This window comes from Sturnira hondurensis, unplaced genomic scaffold (assembly GCF_014824575.4).
Source record: "Sturnira hondurensis isolate 20B ecotype Veracruz unplaced genomic scaffold, ASM1482457v3 Scaffold0013299, whole genome shotgun sequence".
In the NCBI taxonomy this organism is placed as follows: Eukaryota; Metazoa; Chordata; class Mammalia; order Chiroptera; family Phyllostomidae; genus Sturnira; species Sturnira hondurensis.
In genome coordinates, this window is record NW_028085930.1 from 7958571 (window position 1) to 7986163 (window position 27593).

The window sequence follows — 27593 nt, forward strand, 5'->3', positions numbered from 1 at the left end:
AAAATTAGAATTGATATATATACATGAAGTCAGAATCCTATCTGTGGTCCATACTTTAAGTAAAAAGAAACCTATGAAACATCCACTTACAATAAACAAAATGACAAGAAAGCTTATCTGACAAAATAGTCACGGGAATGTAAAGTGTAGCGTAAGAAACTCAGTCAGTAACATTGTAATGACTATGTGCGGTGCCAGTTGAGTGCTAGAAATATTGAGGAAACATTTTGTAAAGTATATGATTGTGTAATCACTATCCTGCATACCTGAAGCAAATATAAAATAATATTGAATGTAAACTTTAATTGAAAAAAAATAGAAAAATTTTAAAAAAGAAAGCTTATCTGTACAGTGAAAAAAATCTCCTTTTATAGGTTATAATCACATGTGTCTGTACATTTATATTTGGGATTCAACTATTCAATAGCTATATGGCCTCAGAAATTCTAAAGCCAAGAAATTAACATAAAAATTGATCCTCAACCACTAATACCCTCTTGGAGTGTTGAGCAGAAGCAAATGTAAACCAAAAATCAGCAGATAACATAGTGAAATTACAGCTCTGGGAATGTCAGATAATCTGATAGGATTTAAACTATAAAATAATTATGTTTTAAATAATTAAAATCATAAAGGAAAATAGAAAACATAAGATAAAAATAGAATACTACACCTCCCCAATGATGCTGATTTGAGAGACAACTGAATAGAATTTCTGAGAGGAAAATGTGAGTATTGAAATGAAAACCTCAATAATAAAACCTTAGCTTCCAATTATAATGGAGTAAACTTGCATCACACTGAATCTCCCACCTTCTACAGTCATACAGAAAACACTGAAAAATTTAAACTATGTAAAATCTGATAAAATCTTTTTCTTATAGAACAACTCTGAAGATATTAGAGATCAGCTAATACAAACTAAGGCAGTTGAGGAGACAGAAGCTGGAGAGAAGGAAAAGGCACTAAAGGGCAACACATTGCTTTCCTCTCAGGTCATTTGGCATAAGAAGAATGTCATGGCCTAGAGTTTGCAGAGTTTCACTGAGCTTATCAGACCAAAATTATAGTTCAGGATTACCAAGGGAGCCAGGACTTGAGGGACAAACCTTCCAGACAAAAGGAAACAAAAGAGAAGTTGAGTCTGACATTGTGCATGGATTTTTCTTCTGAGCCACCTGCTGAATTTTAAACTGTTCAGGGGAAAGACATTAAGGAGAAAGCAGATGCTAAGAGGTTACAAAACTAAGTGGAGCCTTCAGGACAGTCACAAAGATGAGGAAGGTGGCCTTCTTTTCTAGTCTTAGAAAAGCACTACAGTCCTCAGCTGGGGCCAACTGAAAATAGACCAGTCCTCACAAAGTGTTAAACCAGCCTTAAACCATCTCAATTTCTTATTGGATTGAGGTAATCTGACCCTCCTGTAACAACCAGACAGAAAAAAATTAAATCCTCTCCGGCAGAAGATAGCATCACCCAGCATCTCTATGCTATTTCACATATATTGTCCAGCATTCACTCAAAAACTACCAGACCCACCAAGAGAAAAGACTAGATGGCCCAAAGCCAAAAGAAAAATACAGATATATAGAAGCAAATCCATAGATGATCCACCCATTAAAAGTTTTAAATTAAGACTTCAAAGTAACTATTTTTAGAGACAGGGGAAATGACACAATGGAGAATTTCACCATAGAACTAGATTCTAAATACATTTAAAAAATAATTGAGTGGAAATTCTAGAACTGAAACTAATATAGGTATGAAAATTAAGAATTCTATAGATATGTTTGAAAGTAGACTAGACACAAAGAGAAGATTTAGAAAATGGAATAATAGTTCATGAACATATTCAGACTAAGATGCCCCCACCCACACACAGAAAAGAGTATAGTTCTAGAATATGTATACATAGATTCCTAGAAGAGGTTCACAGAAGAAGAGAATGTGAAAGCCAAACATATACCTAATACAGGGGGGTCAAACTCGTTTTCACCAGGGGCCTCATCAGCCTCACAGCTGCCTCCAAAGGGCCAAATGTAGAGCTCCTTGCCCTTAGTTAAGGAGTAGTTATATTTATACAGTCCTAAAATTACATTTGGCCCTTTGAAAGCAACCATGAGGCTGATGTGGTCCCCAAGGAAAATGAGTTTGACATGCCTAAAATAAATACCCTGAAATAAAAAAAAGAGATTAGGGAAGAGGCAGAATCCAAAGAGAAAATAAAGGGAACTTTCAGAATATAGAAGGACATAAATTTACAAATTCAGATTCAAAATTCTCTTAAACTTTCAGAATTTAGAAAGACATGAATTTACAAGTTCAGATCTCTTAAAATTCTCAAGCAGAATTTTAAGAGAATAAAAGCATTCCACAAGTAGACAAAATCTTCTAATACTAGAGAATAACAACTGCAAAGAGAAAATACTGAAAACTAGCTGAAATAAAAGAAATTAATTTAAAGGACAATTAGATGGAGCGCTGGCTGGTGTGGCTCAGTGGTTTGAGTGCCAGCTTGCGAACCAAAGGGACACCAGTTTGATTCCCAGTCAGGGCACATGCCCGGGTTGTGGCCAGGTCACCAGTTGGGGATGTGCAAGAGGCAACCACACATTGACTTTTCTCTCCCTCTCTTTCTCCCTCCCTTCCCCTGTCTCTAAAAATAAATTGAAAAATGTTTTTAAAAAATAAATAAAAGGACAATTAGATAAAGACTCACTTCCCAACACCAATAACACAATCCAGAAGTCAGGAAGATAATATTTTCAGAGTTAGACAAAATATCTGTCAATCTGTAATTTTATGCTTAATGAGTAATATAATACAACTTAAAATTTATTTTGGGAAGAATAAAAATGGCCGTAAAAGGAAGGCCTGGGTCTAGAAAGGAATGGTGAGCCAAGGGGTGGATAACTGTAAGGACTCTAAGCAACAGTCAGCTTAAGAGTCATAACAGTAGTAATGATAATCACTAGTTTGTGGAGAAAATAACAGTAATATAAAAGGAAGGGGAAATGTTTTGGGAGTTTAAGTCTTTGTAATGTTAAAAAAGGGTAGATATAGTGATTAACTTAAAACTCCATTTATTTAATTTAATAATTGAAGGGTAAACATTAGGAATAAAATGTATAATTGTTAAACTGGTAGTAGAAAATGAGAATAAAACACCTGACCAATCCAAAGAATAAAAGAGAAAAAAGAATGTAACAAAATAAAGTAGAAGTACATTCCATATATTGTTACTCACAACAACTACAATTGTCCATTAAAACAGAGGGAAGCAGGACTGATTTATTTATATATTTTTAAAAACTGTTCTAAAGAATATACTTGGAGCATAAGGACATGGGAAGGTTGAAAGTAAGAGGGTAGAAAAGATAGTCTAAGCAAAAGGAAGCTAGCAAAAAGCAGTATTAGGCAAATTAAAAATAAAAAGTATTACTACATAACAAATCAATAATTTATTAGGAAGATTTTAAAAGTCCATACTTTTGTACAACTTATGACAGGCTTAAATATATGGTGAAAATCAATATTAATAGAAATTTAAGCAAAAACTGACAAATCCACAACCACAGTGGAGAATTTAACATAGCTCCTTCAGTAATAGATTCAGTAGACAAAAAATTAGTAAGGATATAGGTCCTAGCAGCACAGTAATAGATTTGAAAAACAATTAGCTTGAGCTAATCCGCATAAATTCAATATTGCATAAGAAAATTAAAAATCCATGTTCTTTCAGGCACACACAAAATACTGACAAAAATTGTCAATGGACTAATCCATAAAGCGCGTCTCACTGGATCACAAAAAATCAGCAGCAGACGGTTCACAGATTCTCTGGCCTCATTGAAGTTAAACAGAAACCCATAAGGTGTTTAGCACACTGCAGGCAATGGTAATGACTGATCAGGACAGACACATTCTCTGTGTTATTTAAGTTTTGTTCTGGTAAGGTAAATAGGCAGGAAACAACTAAATGAGCAGATATATAATCTAATACCAGCTAACAATTAAAACTAGCATTAAAGCAGAGTAAGGGACTACAGGCTAATCAGGGTAGGGAATGAGGGTTTAGATCAGTGGTCAGAAAAGTCCTTAGAGAAAGTGACCTTGGAGCAGACATATGAATGAGTCACGGTTGTGATGGCTGTTATTGTGATTGCTCGCATTGCTGTTGATATTATACCACCAAAACCAGAAAAGAAAGCCCATGTGAGGCTAGCAAGCAAAGGTGAATGAATGGTGAACAGAGCCGCTGAACTATACAGATTACCTCAAGAGAAACAAGACTGAACTATTGGGAGTGGTTCCAACCGCACTGTTCTCCCCCTTACTGTCCCCCCTTACGGGTTCCACACATCACTCCCCACTCAACACCCTCCTGACCCCGCTGCTGGCTGAATCAACAACAGCCTAGCACGTGGAGTCCTCCGTTTCCAGCCTCCCCTTTCACCTATTTCTACATCTTCAAGAAATGGCCTGATGAAAGATTTTTTTCCAATTGGTTAATTTATTCAGATGAACAACCTAATAAAGTAATAAACATTTAGTTACATATTTGGAGTAACTTTTAAAGGGAAAAAATTCATGGCCAAGAAATTGTCACATCTGTCACAGCCAATATAGTACTTGCTTTGTCTTAAATGCAACACACATGTTTCTTGCTCTGTGTCACTGCTCGGATTTATATGCCTTCCTCTACCGCCCCTGCCTCTCGGAATCCTATCTGCCCTCAGGACTGTTCTAATACAAACCCCATGTACCTCTTTGGAGTCCGCTATTTCTTTCCTTCCAAAGATACTGCCCACCCCTGGTACTGGAAATCAATCAGTCTTGTCTGTGAATGCCTGGCCCTCTGGCTCCTATCACTGCGGACTAGGATAAAACATCATACCACAGGATGTGGAATCTAGCATTCCAAGTGGCAATGAAAGGAACTCGATGAAAGTGCAAGGAAGTTAACTCCCTTGGTATGAACCAGTGAGAGGCGAGAGGAGAAGGAAGATAAACAGACAGATTTTCCCTCCTTTCTCTCCCCTAGGCTTGCTATCCAAGTATAAGCCTTGGATATCAGCCATACAAATACTCCATGCAAATACCCCTATTCAAGTACATCCAGGGGTATAATCCATGCAAATTCCCCTGTCAAGCAACCTGCTCTTGTCTCTACCCATCTCTTTGTAAACTGAGGGCCAATACAACAAGACACAAGTTCACTTTGCTTCATAGCCTTGCCTGGCTTCAGTTTGTCCTCACGCTTACCTCCCTAGAAGGTATCAGCAGTTTAGTCTTTGCTCCAAATTCTGTTTCCTAGAGGCCCAAGCTTAGGAAAGGATCCCCTCAATGACTTTCTCCTAATTTCCAACCATCATCAGCAAGTCAAATATGCTCTCCCACTTCTGTTCTTCTTTTGACACAATATTCTACTGTTGACCAATCATTCTCGCTAAACTAGAAGATCTATAAGGTCCACATCTTACTTGCCTATACCATCCTCTGAACACTGGAAACATTTAGCAAAATTGGTGGGCTGAACTTGATTGAATTCTTGGGTTTATATGTTCCTAAACTCTTCAAACCATTTTTGACTGACATCTTTCTAAATGGACTATATAATTCCCCGACTTCACAAGAGATGTTGTTAACAACTAATGATTATAATAGCCATCAATTACTATAATTACCAGGCCTAAATAGGAGACCCCAGTCTGGGAACAGTGTTCCTGAGACTTAAGCTGGGAACAGAGATGCAGCTTTGTAAAATAAAAATCAGCTCTTGAACCTCTGATTTTAACACCTTCCACGGCTCTGCACTGCTTCTAGAAAATTCTAAGATCCTATACACAGCTGATAGGTGGCTGGGAGATCTGGCCCTGCCAATGCCTCCAGCAGCCCCAGCAAACACTCAGGCCATTCTGTGTCATCTTCTCTTGACACAGTTCTTTTCTCCTGGTAGAGGCTCAATAAATGTGTGTTCATTTTAGAAAGTATCCTTGGCACAAAGGTGAATTCCATCTTATGGGGCTCATTCATTAATCCAGAAAGATAATAATAATAAATGCCAACTCTACACTATGTGCTGTACTACACGATGTGAGGAATATATAAAGATTCGTAAGACAAGGCCATGTATCTCATAATGCTTGCAATCAGGTTGGAGAAATAGAAGTACATGAATAACTATAATAAAGATGGCAGGGAGAACCCAGTCATCAACACATTGTTACAAATTATAATTATGAACTATTACAAATATAGACATTCATCAGGTCTACATGGAAATCTCTTTCCCAACAAATGATTACTCGTATGAACACAGCCACGAAATTGTACTAGTATTAGTTAACACCAGAAACACCAGTTGTAAAAATAATTCTTTGTTTTACCATAACAACCAATAAGAATACCAGTGCCATACTGTCACCTTGGTGCAGTGGGCACACCCCAGCCATCCAGAGGAAAGCTGCAAACTCTGACTGAGGAGTGGGGCCAAAGAAAAGCCAGCCACAGGGCCCCTCTACTTTACTTTAGGAGACAAATGGACATGCTCAAAAAGGGAATGGAATCTGAACTGTACATAAAGTGAAAAATTAGGGCTAACGGCAGGAGTTTCCTCTAATTCAAGTCATCTTTACCCTCTTCAGGGCTTCAGAGAACTGAGGGGACTAAGCATGCTTTCAAGAGTAGAGAGGAAAAGGAAGAATAAAAGAGGACACAAATCTGAGGCACTTAGTTTTAGGACAAATAACCCCAGGGGCTATCATCTAAAGCACTAGGCTACTATTTTTATGCCTAATCTGGAAATAAGGAAATGCACACTTAGAAAGGCTGAATAATTTGCCCAAGGTCATACAGCCTAGAGTACAAACAGTTCTGTTTGACTGCACAAACCAAAATTCCCACTTACATGTGTTTTACTCATGGTAGATGCTCATTAAATGTATGTTAATTTCAAAAGCACTATCTTTGGCACAAAGATAAACACCATCATCCTTGGCACTCATTTATTAATTAAAAACAATAGAATTCTTACATTAAATCTTGTATTAATTTAACATTAAATTAAATGTTCTCTCCTGCCTTGTTATATTACCGTAGCATGAGCATGTAGATCATCTAATGGTTCAAAACAATTACATTTAAAAACAGGGAGTAATAGACAGAAAACTATACTTGAAAAATGATTAAGTAAATAAAAAAAGAAAAGCTAAAAAAATAAAAAAATAAAAACGGGGTTAAACAAAAGTTGGCATCCTCTCTGCCCACTCTTGGGGTTCCCTTGGGAAGGCAGGACCTGCTGAGTGCCTGCCCAGTGGCCATTCTCCTGCAGTTCTCCCTTGCCATCAGAATCCCATGGGCCCTGGGGAGGCCGGGCCCTCCTCAGCTCTGCTAGGCAAGGGCAGTGGGGAGTGGGGAGTGAATGTGGAGGAAGGTGTAGGAAATATATTGAGTACTCTCACTTCCTTTTGGAGTGACTGGTTTAGGTACGCGTGGTGCAACAAAATTCTGGCCAAGGGTAAAGAATAATTTTCAAAAAGGTGAAATTATAAATATGAAAATATAAAATGAACACCTGTCAAGGATTTTAATTCAACTTATTAATTAACGAGGTAACTGATAAGATAATAAAACTGAGTCAAAGGCTCTGCAACAAGCTAGGGTATTTAACAGTGGATGTGATTCCTGGGTTAGATACAAAACTGGTTAATACCAGCACGGCCACAAGCCAAATCCCAGAGTTATCTGTTTCACAGGAAAGAAATTATTTGCATCTCTTATGGGCAAAAATATTCAAATTAACCTCTGCATCTGCAGAGTTATAGAACAGCACAGATGATAGAAAGTTAAATCTGGCAACTGCACTGAAGTAATACTCAGTCATCTCTTTTGTCTCTTCTGAGTTTTGGACACCAATGAGACAGTAGGGAAGTCTGCTGGAGGCTTACAGGAAGTACTCCCCAACTCTGAAAAAAGACCAAAACAGGGCAACATAGGCCCCCGTTAGCTTGTCTGGCCTTTGGTTACTGCTGTATGAAGGGGTGACACAAAGCAGCGATGTGGCTATCACGGTGGCCACGAGACAACGGCCTGATGACCAGAGCCAGCCACACTGAGAATGGGAGCAAAGAGAGAGAAAGTGCTCAAAGCCCTGAGAGTATCACTGAGCCACCGGAGTTAACCACTCTTCCTTGGACACTTCTTTTTGGGTGAGATAGCGAATTTTCTCTAAACTGCTTCTGTTACTTGTAGTTAAACTGATCTTAAGTTCACTTGGTTCCTGTAGCTGTTGACTCTAGATCCAATGAGCAAGTACGGGGTCTCTTTTAGCTACAAGTACCCAGGGAGTCGGGGGTCTAAGGGTTTAGAATTGGGAACAGCGATCCAGGGAACCTACTAGGAAACCAGGTACTAAACACTTGGAGTAAGTAATACATTCGAGAGAAACCTATCTGAAGATTCCTAGACTAGGCAACAGAAGTTGAGTTGCAGATAACAATACATCAACAGCCCTCACTACATGAGTATGTGGGTATATTGTTCAGCACTAAGTATTTTATGAAAAAGGTACACAATATCTGAGGAGGGAGCTATGAGAGGTGATTGGCTGGTGCCATAGTAATGAGATAATAAATTCTATGCACCCCAACCGCTATCAAACTACTTGGTGAATCTTTTTAAAATTATAAATTATTGACTTTGTGGTCATAGTAAGCAAAAATAATTTCAGCAAGAAAATCTTATCATATGCTCGGTTAATATCCTTTCCTTTGAAGTATATAAAAATCAAATCCAAGAAATAACAAGGTGACTAGAAATATAGGAAACTTTTATAAAATCTTTCTTCTAAAAAGCTCAAAGCAGCTCCCCTCCATCTGTGATCTCGTATATTCCACACCATATCCATAGATGTCGTGGGTCCCTTTCATTTCTCAGTTTCATGATGCCCAAGAGAATTAAGTGATCTGGTTAAGGTTCTATGGCAGCTGTGTTCCAATGCACAGCAGAGCTTGTTTCTGTCTCCTCCATCAGGACCTTTTCTACATCCTCTAGCTTCCAGAGCCACCGTAAACAACTGTCTGTGGAGAAAGAGCAGGTATTTCTCAGGACCCCAGCCAGAGGCAGGACTGTGGCGGAGGCACAGACAATGTAACTTTCATCTCCCCTTAAGCCCTTGTCTTAATAGTTGCTGACACATCAGCTCCCTTCCCTACAAGTCTGTCCTTCTGGCAGGGTCTCAGGGTGGATCTCAAACTCATCTTGCCAAAGATGTTGACACAGCAATGACTCTCTGGTGGTGCAAGGCCCAGGCAGCTGCCATCGCTGGTTTCTGCCACATGGCCTTCGTCCTAGATTCTGAAGCACCTGTTTGGCTTCCTCTTCAGCGCTGGGAGCCCTCATGACCATGAGGAGTCCTCTGTGTCATAAGTCAGGTCCTCTTCCAATGTGGCTGCTGCCAACACAGTAGGAGTTGCCTACACTTGGCCCTGGCATGGGGTCTCCTTGAAAAAAGTGACCTTGGAACAACCTCAAGAAGTGGAACCAGGCAAAAGCAGGACTCTCCAGTAACACCACAGACACCACACCTTCTCTTTGTTTTTCCATCTTCAAAACTCAGGTAGCACACCCCCATCTTCTGACATATTTTCCGACCTGAATTCACACTACATTAAAAATAAATTCCTCCTGCCACCTTTCCGGGAATATTTAGCCATTCTAACAGAATACTGGCTGGGGAAGCACGTGGGACGTTGGGTGAGGAGGCAGTCATCCAGCAACAGTGTCTCCGTCCTGGTTCCTCCTCCACTGTGAAAGCACCCGGCTCAGGAAGGCCTCAAGGTCACCAAATGCTGGGCTCTCTGCACAGAGGCTGCTACTGCCCATCTCGTAAAAATCTAGGCGAATTGAACTCCCCCTTTCAATAGAAACGAGGTGGGTTTTTGGGAGGGGAGGGGCGGTTGCTTTGCTGGCTTGGTTTGGTTGTTTTTGTGTTATCACCAGGAGCAAAAAAAGTGAGCAAGACATTGTCTCTGTCCCCAAGGAGTTCCCTTACGCCCAGTTTGCTGTGGCATCTATAGGAGATGATGTTTTAGATCAGATAATTATTTAAACCAAAGAGAAGAAAGGCTATAGGGTTTCACCTTCAGAGAGAATAGCGTTCTGCCTTGTCCAGAGTTCTAAAGTCCCTCAATACTGAACCAGCCTATGGAGGCTTGAGGGAATTGGTAACGAGCCTCAGAATATAATCACCTTTTTAAAAAACTTCCATCTGTCTGTGCAACCGAGGCTCAAGCCCACAGGGAGGAAGGGGTTCTAGTGCTACATTCTCAAGATGTACATCTTTTATTCAACTATGAATAGTCTCAGCTTTTAACATCACTGCTGACGAGTGTATAGTTTTAGAATATTATAAATGTATAAATAAGCCAAATTAAAATAAGTTCAGGAATTCTCTAAAGGAGTCAGAAAAAAATAATTTCTTCTGTAACCTAATTTTTCTTAGTTCTTCTAGAGTCTTCTTGCCTTCTTTATCTCCTCTGCAGCAGCAGAACCGATAAGAGATGAGACATGTAAAGATAGAGATGAGACAAAGTCAGAGCCAGAGGTTTATCCTGAGGAATTGGCTCCTACAATCAGAGAGACTGAGAAGTTCCTAGATCTGCGCGGTGGAGGCCCAGTCCAGCAGGTGGTGTCATTCAGTCCAACAGCCTGAGAACAAGGAGGGTTTCTGTTCTGAGGGCAGGAGATGAGATGTCGCAACTCAAGCAGTAGTAGCAGAGAGAGAGACATTAACGTGAGGGAGAAACATCAGTAAGTTGCCTCCCACACATGACCCAGCCAGGGGCAGAACCTGCAACCTTCTGGTGTGTGGAATAAAGCTCCAGCCAACTGAGACACCAAGCCAGGGCTAAATGGACGTTTCTTAATGTTTTGGCTATTACAAATAAGCCTTCTATGAACAATTTTGTACATATCTTTTGTTGGACACAGGTAAATTTTTTTCTCTCAGTAGTTGTTGCTGTATTGTTCCATTACCATTTAGTCCCCCTCCCCCTGCAGTCACCACAGTGTTGTCCACGTCCATGAGTCCTTTTTTTCTTTTTGCTCAATCCGTCCACCCCCTACACTCCCACTTTTAGCTGTTATCCTGCTCTCCATCTATGAGTCTGTCTCTGTGTTGCCTGTTAGTTCAGTTTGTTCATTAGATTCCACAGGTGAGTGAAATCATATGGTATTTGTTTTTCCCTGACTCACTTATACACAGGTAATTCATTTTCATGCAAGAAACAGAGTCACAAGGTATTGAGTCACAAGGTAATTGAATGTTTAGCTTTGGAGGTACTACTAAACATTTTTTCAAAAAACTTTCAAAACAACATTTTTTCAAAGTAGTTACACCCATTTACACCCTAACAGCAATGTAGCAGTGTTCTAGGAGTTCCATATCTTTGCCAATACTTGTTATGGTCAAGAGGTTTTTTGAGCCTTTCTGGTGGCTATGCCCTCGTTTTTACATGGAATTACAACCACAGACAACATTTACACAGGGCTTAGTAGTTCACAAACTTTTAAAATGTATATGTCAATGCATATTCCCTGCAGCCCCATAAGTAAGCAGGGAGGATGCCACTGTTATCCCTCCTTCATAGATGAGGAGACACAGGCTCACAGAGGTTAAGCAACTTGCCCAGGGCCATAATAGAGTGTGTGGTAGAGATTCTCAACCCTGTATATCCACCATGATACATGGTTTATAGTTATTTGGGTCCATGTTTCATACTAGTTAGTTAACTAGCAATTTGAAGTAAGGCCTTGTATTTCATTTATCACTATCTAATAAATGAATAAATAGAAAACCAAAAATTTTCTATTTATACATGAAAACTTTGTAATTGGTTATAGTAACATAATGAATAAGAAGCACCATCATTTGTTATCTGAATCAAAGCATAGTATTTCAGATCTACAGTTTCACAAATATCCAAATATTTAAGCCCCATTTCATGACTTTCTTGGAATGTTGAAGGATTCTAAAAAATGTAAATCCTCTCTTTGAAGATTATTTTAAACTCCTTTATTTTAACTAGTACTAAGTAGAACCAAATGTATCAAAAACATCTGGGTTCCTAAATGAATCAGATTGCAGTTGTGTTTTTTGCACACGAAACACCAAAGTTAGCATCTCTATATGTGTTGTCTTCCTTATGTATAAACTGGCACATACGCCATGGAATAGTAAAGAAAAAATATACTACGATATTAACTACGTATACAAATGCCCTTCATTCAGCAGCACTGGGTAGTTTATTAAAAGATTATTTGATACTTTTACTGTTGTCTCTTAAAATGGTTTTACATCAATCAAAAGATTGTTAGGGGCTGTCAGTAAATCCCTGGCTAACTGTATTGCAGAGCATGTGTTCCAGAGGATACCTGGCAAAGCAGAGAATAACCCAATCACTTTTTATGTGGTCAGAAAACACAGATGACACATTTAAGTTATCTGACACCCATGGATAGGCAGACCTCAGCGTACCTTGTAAATTTCCACTTTGCTCAAGAAGAATGTACCACCTGTTGCTCCCACTCCTGAGTCAAAAGCTAACATAAATACCGTACAATATCTACTTTCATTTGTCGAAGTATGTTCATCTTTTTAAATATGTTCATACCATTGTATGGGTCTGTAAAACACTCTAGCATCTAAAACTTCTTAAATGTTTTAAAATACATTTTTGAGGCACACTCTAAATACAGATTATAGACAATTGAACTCACAAAGCATATCTTGACCTTCTTTATCAGATATTTCATGTCAAAACTGACATTTCGTCTGAGTACCAAGCAGTATCTTTTGCCTCAATTTCTTAGTTCATCTTGAGAAGTAAACTCCACTAAACTTGCACTGACTGACACTCTCCAAGGTGACTGCGCAATGCATTTGCAGCATCCTAAGGTATTTATAACTCAGGCTGTTGTAAGGTATCATAAATTCACAGCATGCTGAACGTATCTGAGAATCACTTGTGATTCACAGGATATGATCGGATATAGTAAGTGTGTTTAATGCAATTTTCTGTCTTGTATTCAAGGCCAACTTGATTTCTAGAACAACAGTAAAAAGTTATTCAAGTAAATCTTCTACATATAATCACTCAACAGTTTTCTCATGAAAAAGCATATTATAGATGTTTAACCATAGTAATTTACCTTTTGGTTGTGCTTTCTTTTAATTCTACCCCCAAGTTTCCTATTCAGGTTCAGACATGCCTGTTTAAAAATGTCCTGCCCTGCAGTAACAAATGAACATACCTTTCATGCATGTAGTCAACTCCCAGCAACAGCTGGATAAACCATTCTATTATTTGATCTTCTGAAAACATTTTTCCAGCTTCTTTATATTCCTGGATTTTATAGTCCAGATCTCGGCCCTGAAACAAAATGGCATAATTTATCATATTTTTTCAGTTAAAAATTTAAATTCAAACTCTCTCCAATACAGTTGATACACAACAGTCACTGTTTTCATAAGAAAGTGAGGACACACTGCCAACGCTGCCACTGTCAGCGACAGAGGTTCACTCCCTGACCAAGCTCCGGGCAGGCTCCTCCGAGCCCTCTTCGCAGCCAGGCAGGCCTCTGCCCTCCCCAACAGAGACTTGAAAAAACACTAACATATTTCCAACAGCTCAAGGCCACATGCCTAGCATGACCCTCGTCCCCCTTAAAATGCCTGCCTGAGAAAACTCCAGGCTGCCTAATGAACTGACTATGTGCTCCAGCCCACACCTCAGGACAGGGCCCCTTTTCCTGGTTTCCATGGGAAAGTAGGAGCCTAACTTTTGCCAGTCAGCAGACCCAGATACACATGAACCAACCCCTTCCCGCTTTTTGTAGTTTTCACTGCCCAGACTCTGCTCAGGCCCCTGCTGTCCCCGCCCCCACTTTCCCTTTAGATTGTCCTGTGCACGTGTTAGAGGGGAGCTCAGCCCTCTCCCCTCCTGTCGATATCACTAAATAAACTGTTTTCATTGCTCCAAGTAATTAATATATGGCTGTGTTTACCTTTTACGTCACTCGAGGACAAAACCATTCTAAGTGAGTTTTATTTTATTACACTACCTAAATATGACCTAAATTTTATTTTTATTACATTTTATTACATTACATATTTATATGTACCCACATAAAACTAGGAATAACTTTTACTTATGCAGTGTTTTATATAACAATAGGACCCTAACGTGTATACGAAGTAAAAATATAAAGCCAATAAACTTCAAATTAACATTAATATAAACTAGGGACATGTTGATGAAACCGAATCGCTACTTACATTGTTTATGCAGCGCTGGCTGCTGGGACGCAGACTTTCGTTTCAGCGTGCCCAGACTGACACGTACCTTGGGTTGACTCAACTCTCCTTTTCTTTATTTAACTAGTGCAAAACTCTCAGCCACACAGCAACTGTTAATTTATGTGAAGTCCAAACATGTCATTTAGTCAGTCTCTGTCCTACCACTCACGAGAGATAAGTGAAAGAATAATATTTGGTGACAAAAAAGAATCATTATCACAAGTAACAAACATCTAAAATTGCCTGGCAGAGTATGATATAAGGCCCTTTCTGAAGATGGCGGCACAGGTAAACACAGCTTGCCTCCTCACACAACCACATCAAAATTACACTAAACCACATAACAAAAACAATTAAAGAAAAAACCACATGAAGACTGGTAAGAGGGGCAGGGACACAGAACAGGCTGGTCCTACACCCATGTGTGGTGAATAAAAGTTGGAAGGGATACCTCAGGAGCGAGGAAACACAGCCCCACAACAGGCCCCACAACACAGGGTCCCAGTGCCGGGAAGATAAGCTTCCTCAACTCCTGGCTGTAAAAACCAGTGGGAATTGAGACTGTGGAAGACAGGAACTACAGGACTCCCTGGCAATTCTTAAAGACCCCATGCATGACCTTATTTAGACTCATGCATTCTGAGCTCCAGGGCAGGGGCCGCAGCTTGAAAGGCACCGGAGGCAAACGGGGAAGAGCTGAAGTGTCTGGCTTCAAGGTGAGACTGGGAACAGCTTTCTCCCAGATGGGTGTGCTGACAGAGGCCCCTGTTCATTTAATGAGCCCTCTCCCACACAGAGCTCCCAGGCAGGCACCACGTCTGAGATTCCACCAGCCTGGCTCACACTGTCTGCCCCACCCTGGTGATTGTGAGGCTTTGCCTCCCCCAACTTTCTGGTCCACCCAGGGTGTTTCTAGGAGCTTTCCATACAAATGGCTTGTCTGGATTCAAGCTTTAGATTTTTCTAAACCCTCTCAAACAAGCAGCATCTGGCTTCAGCAAGCCCTGTACCTCTTGCTAAGTGGCCCCAGGACCAACACTAGCAGCAGATGGCCTTGGTTCACAGCTTGGCCTTGCTGGACACCCCTGAGCCCAGCACAAGCGATAGAGATCTGCAGATAATTTTGTAGCTTGTGCCAGGTGGGCCCAGACAGAACACAGGCTGTGGTATCTCCCAGGAAGCCCCAGAGCCTGCACACCCAGTGGACAGCTACAGACCACATCAGAGGACCACCACCCAATCACCTCCACAAGCAACACACTCAGGGGTGGACTCAGTGGGCACCACAGCCCCAGTGAAGTCAGACCTGCTCTGTGCAGTAGGCCTCTGCACAGGTGATCCTCCATAGTGATTGGAGGTTGGTGGTCAGTGGTCACAGACAGTCCTTGTGGCTGATCGGCCTGGGTAAACACCTCCCATTGACCTGCCAACAACAATCAAGGCTCACCTACAGGAGGAGGTTATTCACAGCCCACACAGTGGGCACACTTAAAGTACCCAGCTTGGGTGATCGGGGAGGCTGTGTCACCAGACCCTACAAAACACCTACTATATTAGGCCACTCTGCAAAGTGTAGGAGATACAACAGTTTATGTAATACATATAAACAAACACATGGAAGCTGTCAAAATGAGGGGACAAAGAAATATGGCCCAAATGAAAGAATAAAACTCCAGAAAAAGACTTAAACAAAATGAAGACAAGCAATCTGCTAGATGTAGAATTCAAAACACTGGTTATAAGGATACTCAATGAACTTAGGAGGAGAAAAGATGAACTCAGAGAGAACTTCAACAGCATAAAAAAGGACATGATATCCATAAAAAAGAACCAGTCGTTAATGAAGGCTACACTAACTGAAATGAAGAACATTTTACAAGGACTCAACAGTAGAATGGACAATGCCAAAAATCAAATCAGCAATTTGAAATATAAGAAAGGAGCAAACACTCAATCAGAACATCAAAAAGAAAAGAGAATCCAAAAGAATGAGGATAGTGTAAGAAGCTATGGGACAACTCCAAATATATCAACATTCACATCATGAGAGTGCTGGACGAAGAGAAAGAGCAAGAAATTGAAAACCTGTTTGAAAACATCACAGAAAACTTCCCTAACCTGGTGAAGGAAATAGACATACAAGTCCAGGAATGCAGAGTCCTAAACAAGATGAACCCAAAGAAGCCCACACCAAGACACATCATAATTAAAATGCCAAAGGTTAAAGATAAAGAATGAATCTTAAAAGTAGCAAGAGAAAAGCAGTTAGCTACCTACAAGGGAGTTCCCATAAGATTGTCAGCTGATTTCTCAGAAGACATTTGGTATGCTACAAGGAATTGACAAGAAATATTTAGTCATTAAAAGCAGAGACCTACAGCCAAGCTTGCTCTACCCAGCAAAGTTGTCACTGAAAATCAAAGGGCAGAAAAAGAGCTTCCTAAACAAGAGAATATTAGAGGAGTTCATCATCACCAAACCATTATTATATGAAATGTTAAAGGGACTTATTTAAGAAAAAGATCAAAACTATGAACAATCAAATGGTAACAAATACATGTCTATCAACAACTGAATCTAAAAAACAAAATGAGCAAACAAGCAGAAGAGAAACAGAATCATAGATAGAGAACGTTTTGATGGCTGCCTAATGGAAAGGGGGTTGGGGAGATGAGAAAAAAGGTGAAGGGATTAAGTACCAATTGGTGATTACAGAATTGTCCTGGGGATGTAAAGTTCATCATAGAAAAGAAAGTAGCCAACAAACATACAGGGGCTGGCAGAAGTAAGGCCTGCTTGAGTGTGGTTTGTAGGTTAATAATATGGGTGTAATAATTCATTGTTTTAATTTGAGCATTTCACCTAAAATGTCATATGGGGTGCTAGAGGATGACATTGTTATGTTACAGAATTACATGCCTATGATTTTTGTAATAAAACATTTTGTAATGAAAAGGGGTGTTATTTGTGCTGGACTCTGTATATGCATGATCCATGGACAACAGTGTGGGGATTGCCTGAGGAAGGGGGCTAAGTGAAGGGGTGGGTACAGGGGGAAATTGGGACAACTGTAATAGCATAAACAATAAAATAAAAATTACCCTTTCTAGCCCTGGCTGGCGTAGCTCAGTGGATTGAGCACAGGACTGTGAACCAGAGGATTGCAGTTCGATTCCCAGTCAGGGCACATGCCTGGGTTGCAGGCCAGTTCCCTGCAGGCCAGCTCCCAGCAGGGGACGCACAAAAGGCAACCATACATTGATGTCTCTCTCCCTCTCTCCTTCCCCTCTAAAGATAAATAAATAAATAAAATTTTAAAAAAAATTACCCTTTCTATTATGTTTATCTTAATGTATTTTACNATCTGCTAGATATAGAATTCAAAACACTGGTTATAAGGATACTCAATGAACTTAGGAGGAGAAAAGATGAACTCAGAGATAACTTCAACAGCATAAAAAAGGACATGATATCCATAAAAAAGAACCAGTCATTAATGAAGGCTACACTAACTGAAATGAAGAACATTTTACAAGGACTCAACAGTAGAATGGACGATGCCAAAAATCAAATCAGCAATTTGAAATATAAGAAAGGAGCAAACACTCAATCAGAACATCAAAAAGAAAAAAGAATCCAAAAGAATGAGGATAGTGTAAGAAGCTTATGGGACAACTCCAAATATATCAACATTCACATCATGAAAGTGCTGGACGAAGAGAAAGAGCAAGAAATTGAAAACCTGTTTGAAAGCATCACAGAAAACTTCCCTAACTTGGTGAAGGAAATAGACATACAAGTCCAGGAATGCAGAGTCCTAAACAAGATGAACCCAAAGAGGCCCACGCCAAGACACATCATAATTAAACTGCCAAAGGTTAAAGATAAAGAACGAATCTTGAGGCGGGGAGCATGGGGTGGGGGGCGGGCAGGGTTTGGAATATAAGACAGAAAGCTGTACTTGAACAAGAATTAAAAAAAAAATATTTAAAAAAATAAAATAAAATGCTGTTACAAATAAAAAAAAAGTAGCAAGAGAAAAGCAGTTAGCTACCTACAAGGGAGTTCCCATAAGATTGTCAGCTGATTTCTCAGAAGACATTTGGTAGGCTACAAGGAATTGACAAGAAGTATTCAAAGTCATTAAAAGCAGAGACCTACAGCCAAGCTTGCTCTACCCGGCAAAGTTGTCACTGAAAATCAAAGGGTAGAAAAAGAGCTTCCTAAACAAGAGAATACTAAAGGAGTTCATCATCCCCAAACCATTATTATGTGAAATGTTAAAGGAACTTATTTAAGAAAAAGATCAAAACTATGAACAATCAAATGGTAACAAATACATGTCTATCAAAAACTGAATCTAAAAAACAAAATGAGCAAACAAGCAGAAGAGAAACAGAATCATAGATACAGAGAACGTTTTGATGGTTGCCTAATGGAAAGGGGGTTGGGGAGATGAGAAAAAAGGTGAAGGGATTAAGTACCAATTGGTGATTACAGAATTGTCCTGGGGATGTAAAGTTCATCATAGGAAAGAAAGTAGCCAACAAACATACAGGGGCTGGCAGAAGTAAGGCCTGCTTGAGTGTGGTTTGTAGGTTAATAATATGGGCGTAATAATTCATTGTTTTAACTTGAGCATTTCACCTAAAATGTCATATGGGGTGCTTGAGTGTAACATAACATTGTTATGTTACAGAATTATACGCCTATGATTTTTGTAATAAAACATTTTGTAATGAAAAGGGGTGTTATTTGTGCTGGACCCTGTATATGCATGATCCATGGACATGGACAACAGTGTGGGGATTGCCTGAGAAAGTGGGCGGGGACTAAGTGAAGGGGTGGGTACAGGGGGAAAATTGGGACAACTGTAATAGCATAAACAATAAAATAAAAATTACCCTTTCTATTATATTTATCTTAATGTATTTTACTCACCATAGAAATGAAAACAGAAACTGCTAAATTCTCTTAGAAATCCACTATACCTTATCTTGTACACTGACAATATTAGGGACAATTCAAGAACTGTTCCTCTGAAGAAAAGGATGGGTTAAATGCAACTGGGTCTTGTTTGGGAGATGTCGACAGCACAGGCTCCACGAGCAGAGAAGAGGTATGTGCCACGTCTACGAGGAGCATAAGAGCCAAACATTAAGCTACTCACAGACTATTCCTGACAGAGTCGTCATCATTAGATGCAAAGAAAAAGCATTTATAGGCAATTAAACAATCAAAGGGAAATGACTTCCAATCAAACAACATGAAGTCAACAGAATAACTGATCTGTAATGTATTTTTTATTTCCTATCAGTGCAATATGGAAATGTTTTTGTAGCATATTCTCTCCTTCTGCACAGAGCAACCTCAAGTCAAAAGAGCATATCAAATTTTCAACTTGCAACTTGCTCACATTCAATTTTCTACTGAATTTTCCGGACAAGGAGATCAAAGCTTATTGAAATTCCCAAATACAGTGAATCAAATATTAACTCCTTGTCAAAAAGACCATCATCTCTTCCCATTCGCCAAACCTGCCTTTATCTTTATATCTCCTCTCTTTTTAATCCTAGAGTACATCAAAGTTAGATCATACAAGCTATGTTGTCATAAATTTTCTATAACTTATAGATTATTATAACATCTGTGAAGAAGTCACAAAATCCCTTCAGATAGAAGGCAAGCTATAAATGTGCATATATATTCCAATCCCAATTTTCCTTTTCTATCAAAGGAAATTCTAGCAAAACTTTTTCTCACAACAGTTTTTCAAAAATTAAAACAAAAACAATATCTCCTTTTAATATCCCCTTTGCATCCTCTGAATATAATAAAATACACCCAGTGGGAGAAAGACAATTATCTACATGTTGCCGTGTCCTTCCTGAACAGCTTCAGATGAGGAGTGACAGGAAGGAAGAAAGGAAGGGAAATGGGAGAGAATGGGAAAGGAAAGAAAGAGGGAGGAAGGAAGGAGGACCAAAAGGAAGGGAGAGAGGGAGAAAAGAAGAAATAAAAAGGAAAAAAAACTTGCCTTAAAGAAATATCCAAGCAGCTGTTTCAACCTAATATGTCTTACTTTAAGAAGGTCATACACAGGTACTGTTGTCCTTATGGAAATGGCTTTTGCATACGCAGAGCACACTCCCTGGGTGCCATTTATTGTTAGTCTGACAATCACCTCCTTATGCTCCCTCTGCAAGGAGTGAGGAGAAATTGCTTGTATGTTTCCTGCATTGATATTCAATGTATGCATAATTTCCTGTGACTAAATAAATGTACGTATTTAGACTATTGAAAAAAATAGGGCCTCGAATAGTAGCTCTTAAATTGCAATGTCAAAAGGATATACTCCCCCTTGCTCTCTGGGTAGAACCATAAAAAGAAGGAATGCACGAATTCTTACTGTTAAGCAAAGGACACGTTCAATCAACAAGAACGCCAAAAGGTTAAATCAAACAGGCAGGTCTCATCCTCCTCAAGTTACTCCCCTACAATGTTCATTTTGCATATTTATCTCCAAGAAAAACTATTTGTGTTGTATTTACTTTCTTCTTTAATAAATACTCTATAGGTAATTGTTTTAGGATCTCATTAAGGCAATCAAGTCACTCACAGATTAAGACACAACAAATTCTATTTTTATATAACAAAGAAATATAATTCCTTGTGAAGCAGTCTGACTTCAACTCAGCACTTACGTTCTTTCTCTAACCCACCTTCCAAACAAAAAATCAAATGTTTTTCATGAAATATCACACCTCAGATTGGTAATTCTTTTTTTTAATCTTCAACTGAGGATATTTTTATTGGCTTTTAGAGAGAGAAACATTGATGTGTTGTTATCTCCTGTATACACCCTGACTGGGAATCAAACCCACAACCTCAGTATGTGCCCTGAGCAGGGATGTAACCCACAACCTTTTGATGTATGGATTGACATTCAAACCAACTAAGCCACCTGGCAAGGGCAAGAAATTCTTATTATAATATCTGCATAATTGTGTTTTCTTAATTTGTCTTTGAGAAATCGTTTTTCCTTGTACTGCTATAACAACTTTAATGAAAAGGATATTGACTCTAATTTGATAATGTTGTCCTAAGATGATGTTACTGAGAGAGAGTGCTTTTCTTCACTAATATCACCCCTTGAAAGTTGCAACAAGAGCCTTGATATTAAATTGTAAGGCTGTGAAAATCTATAAACCAAAATATAGCATCTGACAGATTAATGGTTTCCCTTCCCAATCCCCATCCCAGTTAGCCAACATAAGCCTGACTCTGAAATGCCCATACCTTGAAGACATGAAAAGCAATTCAAATACAGTGTCTAAACTCCATTTTGATCACCATTAAAAAGTTCTGCATCCTAAAAGGATTTCATTTTTCAAAAATTTGTGATTTTTAAGTCACCAACAGATGCTCTTACAATCAGTTTAAGAGACCAAAGTAGAGCCTTCTTAGAAGCCTGAATACAACAAAACTGCAATATTCAGAGCATATACAAAGAACAAAATAATCTCATGGTTTGGGGATTGGAAGGAGCTTGAAAAATTGTCCTGCCCTCCTTCTTCATTTTAAAATAAAAAAGCTGCCCCTCATTAATTCACTTGGTTGACATCTTAAAATGTTCCCTTCACATTTTTCACCTCCTTTAAACTTTCAATATATCCTTCCAGAGGACTTCAATATATCTTTCCAGAGGACTTTAGCATGCACCAGAATCACCCAGGTGGGTTTGTTTACAATACATATTCCTAGGCCGTATCAACAGAGGCTGTGATCAAGTACATCTGGAGAGGACCAACCCATCTGCATCTTTGTAGCAGGCACCACCAGTGACTCTGAGATAGGGGGTCCCTAGACTACACTTAAAGGAAGCACTGCTAGATAATAGTATAGATGGGTTACAAATGTAATATTCAGGCATGGATACAAATATTTTGTCCAATAATTTGAAAATTTTCAAGGCAAAAAAATGTATTTGGGAAAGTCAGGGTTGAACGAGAATCATTTTATAATACCAGTTTTTAAAACCCTGTGCCATTACTTAGGAAAATGCCAATAAATGAAGGTAAAAGGACAGGGGAAGAAAATGCTCTGTTATTATATTGTAGAACCAGAAAATAGGTCCTTAGAATTATGGAAGTTTATTGTAAGGGAGTACATAAAAAGTAGGGGAAAAGTCAAGCCATATTAAGCTCTTAAAAGCAAAGTAAAAAAATCTAGCTTCTAAATAGTCAGTACAGAATGCTACATGGCGTCATGGTGGTTGTGTCTGATTAACATAAACGACCATTCCTAGACTTAGCTGCTAATGTTTTTCAAATCCTTTCAGAGTTAAGTGGTCTTCCTGTTGAGGTAAATGTACATGAAAAAGAATAAAATGGTAAAACTCATATTTATCTTAAGAAGTGACATGAAATAATGCTTTCATCTATAAATCACTGGGATTTTTTTAAATAAAAAATGACTTGAAGTGGGCTATTCTAATTCTATTTTTGAACACATATTTACATAAAGTCATATGTCAGCTAAGCCATATCCCAAATGCTGTTAAGTTCTACTAGGTTTATGAACTGTTTTATATTAGTGCATTGGTACCTTTTATTTATTTATTTATTTATTGTTATTTTTTAATTTATTTAACTATTTTTCAAGTACAGTTTTCTGGCTATTACTCCCATCCCATCCCACCCCCCATCCTCCCCCCTCCCTCCCAGTTCCACCCTTCTTAGTTGTTGTCCATGTATCCTTTATATTTGTTCCTCTAAATCCCTCCCCTATTTCCTCTGAAATTCCCTCCCCTCTCCCCTCTGGTCACTGTCTCGCCTGTTCTCTATTTCAGTGTCTCTGGTTATATTTTGCTTGCTTATTTCTTTTGTTGTTTAGCTTCCTATTAAAGGTGAGATCGTATGGTATTTGTCCTTCAACACCTGGCTTATTTCGCTCAGCATAATGCTTTCCAGTTCCATCCATGCTGTTGCAAAAAGTAGGAGCTCCTTCTTCCTTTCTGCTGCATAGAATTCCATTGTGTATATGTACCATAGTTTTTTTATCCATTCATTTACTGACGAGCACCTAGGTTGCTTCCAACTCTTGACTATTGTAAATTGAGCTGCTATGAGCATTGGGGTGCATATGTTCTTTGGGATTGGTGTTTTAGGGTTCTTAGGATATAATCCCAGCAGTGGAATTGCTGGGTCAAAAGGCAGGTCCAATTTTAGTTTTCTGAGAAAATTCCATACTGTTTTCTATAATGGTTGTACCAGTCTGCAATCCCACCAACAGTGGACTAGAGACCCCTTTTCCCCACATCCTCTCCAACATTTGTTGTTTATTGCTCTGTTTATGATAGCCATTCTGACCGGTGTAAAGTGGTATCTCGTTGTGGTTTTAATTTGTATCTCTCTGATAGCAAGCGATATTGAGCATCTCTTTATGTGTCTCTGGATCCTCTGTATGTCCTTCTTGGAGAAGTGTTTGTTCAGGAAACAAAACTGTCATTGTTTGCAGATGACATGACAGTGCACATGGAAAATCCTATAGCCTCTACCAAAAAACTGCTCGAACTAATAAATGAATTTCGCAAAACAGCAGGTTACAAAGTCAATATCCAGAAATCAAAGGCATTTTTATATACTAACAATGAATCAGCAGAAGCAGAAATCAGGAAAAAAATCCCATTTGATATAGCAAAAACAAAAATGAAATATCTGGGAATAAACCTAACCAAGGAGGTAAAAGACCTGTATGCAGAAAACTACACAACATTGAAGAAAGAAATCAAGGAAGACACAAACAAATGGAAATATATACCATGTTCATGGATTGGAAGAATTAACATCAACAAAATGTCCATACTACCCAAAGCAATTTATAGATTTAATGCAACACCTATTAAAGTACCAATGGCATATTTCACGGACATAGAACAAACACTTCAAAAAATTTATATGGAACCATAAACAATCCCAAATAGCAGCTGCAATGTTGAGAAAGAAGAACAAAGTAGGAGGGATCACAATACCTGATATCAAACTGTATTACAAGGCCACTGTAATCAAAACAGCCTGGTACTGGCATAAAAACAGGCACATAGACCAGTGGAACAGAACAGGGAACCCAGAAATAAACCCAACTCTCTATAGGTACCTTTCTTTTAAATGAAACCAATTTTGCTTTTCAATTTTTTACATTAGCAATTTTAAGTAATAATCAGTGGCCTTATTTTTTTAACTTTATTTTTTAAGGTTAAAATATCCCATAGTTTAAACAGAGAAAGTAAATGGAACAAATAGAATGGCTTTAATTTTGGCACATATAAAAGTCATGAACAGATCCATTTATGTGTATAAGAACAGGAGACACATTATTAACAGTCTTCCCTAACTGAATAAACCTTAGACACGCAGGATTAACACAGAGCAAATTCCAGGAGGCCAACCCACTCCAGGAAGAGCCGCCAAGGAGAACCAGAGGGCCCCGACGGGCCCCACCTCTCTGAATACAACACTTAGTTCCCTCAATCAGCAGCAATCCGGCAAAGCAAGCCACTGCAGACAGCCCTGATGTGTGGACGCCTGGCGCTCACACCAGGAAGGATGGGTTTATGTCTCCCGAAATGTGTATGTTGAAATCCTAACCCCAGTGTGATACCAGTAGGACTCGGGGCCTTTGGGAGGTGATTATATCATGAGAGTAGAGCCTTATGAATGGAATTGTGTCTTTTATAAAAGACACCTCACAGAGCTCCCTCATGTCTTCCACCACATAAAGACACAGCAAGAAGACGGCCATCTGTGAACCAGGACTGGGCCCTTCACCAGACACTGAATCTCCCAGCACCTCGACCTGTCTTCCAGTCCCCAGAGCTGTGAGAAACAGATTCCTGTCATAACTAAGCCACCGTGTCTATTGTATTTTGCTATAGATGTCTGAACAGACCAAGACACATGGCCACTCATCAACGTCACAGAGATAAATGTCCTGAGTGTCTTCCACCTATAAACAACCAATTCTGGGTGGTGGCCACCCAGACAGAGCTTCAGGACTGTAAGCAGTGGCGCTGAAGGGCAGAAAAAGGTTTGCCGCTCATTGTAGACCAAACACACAGTATGATGTTGTAAGGACTCAGAGAACTAATTACCCCGGTGGCTACGTTACTGCCAAGTTCACTTGCCAGAGTCTACTGACACCCACTGGGGTTTCAAGATAGTAAGACTCAACCTACTTACTTGGTTCATTTAAATAGTTTTACATAAACAAGAACTATAAGAGAAATTCAAATGTTCTTTTTACAATACAAACAGGTCATTGGCTAATACTTGCCTGAAAGTTGCCATCAGACTCATTAGTTTTAAAAATTTGCATGCTTTCCTCCTGACAGTAAAGGCTGCAAGTCAAAATCTCACAAGTACCCCTGGCTGGTGTAGCTCAGTGGATTGAGAATGGGCCTGTGAACCAAAGGGTCATCTGTTCGATTCCCAGTCAAGGCAAATGCCTGAATTGCAGGCCAGGTCCCCAGTAGGGGGGTGCATGAGAGGCAGCCACACATTGATACTTCTCTCCCTCTCTTTCTTCTCCCCTTCCCCTCTCTAAAAATAAGTAAATAAATAAAATATTTTTAAAAAACTCAGAGGTAAAAATTAGCTTGCTTTCTAAAAATAATAAACTAATTACAACTTCCCTCATCGATGGTCTACCAGGTGCAAAGTAATGATAGCCATTACTTTCAACATGCACTATTTCAAATTCCTATAAAAACCTAACAAAATAGGTGTTGCTATACTGTCTTAAAATCAGGAAAAGGGTCGGAAAAATGAAATAACTTGCTCAAAAAAGTGGACCAAGATTTGAATAGAAGTCAGTGTGATGCTAAAGTCCACACACTTTCCACTATTTCAAATCCTATCTAGTCTCCTATTGAGAGAAAATGAAATCATTAATGATATCGTCATTACATTAACATGTGTGTACAAATCAATAAATATGTTTCCATGTTTGTATATATAGAAGTAAAGATTCAGAATATAAATGAGAATCAGTCAAAAAAGGAGCAGCTTTCATACACCATGTGTACACGTCCCTGGTGAGACAGTTACCTCAGTCAAGTTCATTGACACACCCAAAACCTCACATGGTTACACTTTCTTCCTGAGGTGAGAGCACCTGAGTCCACTCTCCTGGCACACGGTGCGATGTGATTAACTGTGGTCGCCGTGCTGCATGTTAGATTCCCCAGACCTTGTTTGTCTTATAACTGAACATTTCTGGTTTAGACTTTATATAAATTCACACATTCAGGCTTTGATTAGTGTGACTGTGTTGAAATATCTATTTACTTTAAGGGCCTCTGTCTGTAACATGTTTGGTAACATTGTTGATATGAAGAATAAAACATCAATCTCAACTAATTCATGTCCATGTAGAAGTAAATAATTGCATCCTTGAGAACAGGAGCCATGGACTATTTGCTTGACTTTATTTAAATAGTAAGAAGTGAATTGGAGCAATCTAAGTTAAAGACAAACATTTTTAAAAGGTAGCTTTTCCAAAACCCCTGTCCTGGGTGAAATTCAACATTCCAGCCACGTGATTGCCAAAAAATCACTCCACTTCTCTGGGGTCCTGTTTCCTCATCTGTAAAACAGAATTAATAAACAGGAGTCCACTTCTCCTTGGAAAAGGATGTGGGCAGGATACAGGGGCTAACCTGAAGGAATCCCAAGAGCCAAAGCTGGAACCATCTGAGCAACAAAATAAATGACAGTATTGGGTTATAATCCATAATATAAAAAATATGTGTGAGTCCATGCTAATATAAATAATTGCATATATACATAAACAGAGGAGAAGGAACAGTGGAATAGCTCTTCCTTACAGGAAGGTCCCAAATGGTAAATGTAGAAAGAATGAGGGAAATACATAACCACCATTAGCAAAACATCACAATAAACATTACACCAGGCAACCTCCACTGAAAGATGCTAAAATAAGTGGGTGAAAGTTTGAGGAGAAACAGGATATTAATATGGTCACATAGTCTCAAAGCATCTTCCCCAAGATATTTATCCATTATGAAAAGGAAAATAGTCACTGTACAGTGGAGAGATCCAGCAGGCAGAACCCTAATTAAATCATCAAAGTCAGCATCACCAGTAACAAGATACACTAACATCATGTACTCTCTCATACTGTGCACTGAGAAGGACACATCATCACTTCTGCG

At 39.1% G+C, this 27593-nt stretch overlaps 1 protein-coding gene across 4 annotated transcripts in view; it reads right to left on the bottom strand.

Annotated features, from left to right (window-relative positions):
• NEK11 (NIMA related kinase 11) overlaps nt 1-27593 on the bottom strand; it is a 216306-nt gene that overhangs the window by 137178 nt on the left and 51535 nt on the right. For all 4 annotated transcript variants that reach the window (XM_037061295.1, XM_037061294.1, XM_037061296.1 and 1 more), the window contains exon 4: nt 13315-13433. In XM_037061295.1, the coding sequence (XP_036917190.1) occupies nt 13315-13433 (119 nt within the window). The remainder of the gene's footprint in view (nt 1-13314; nt 13434-27593) is intronic.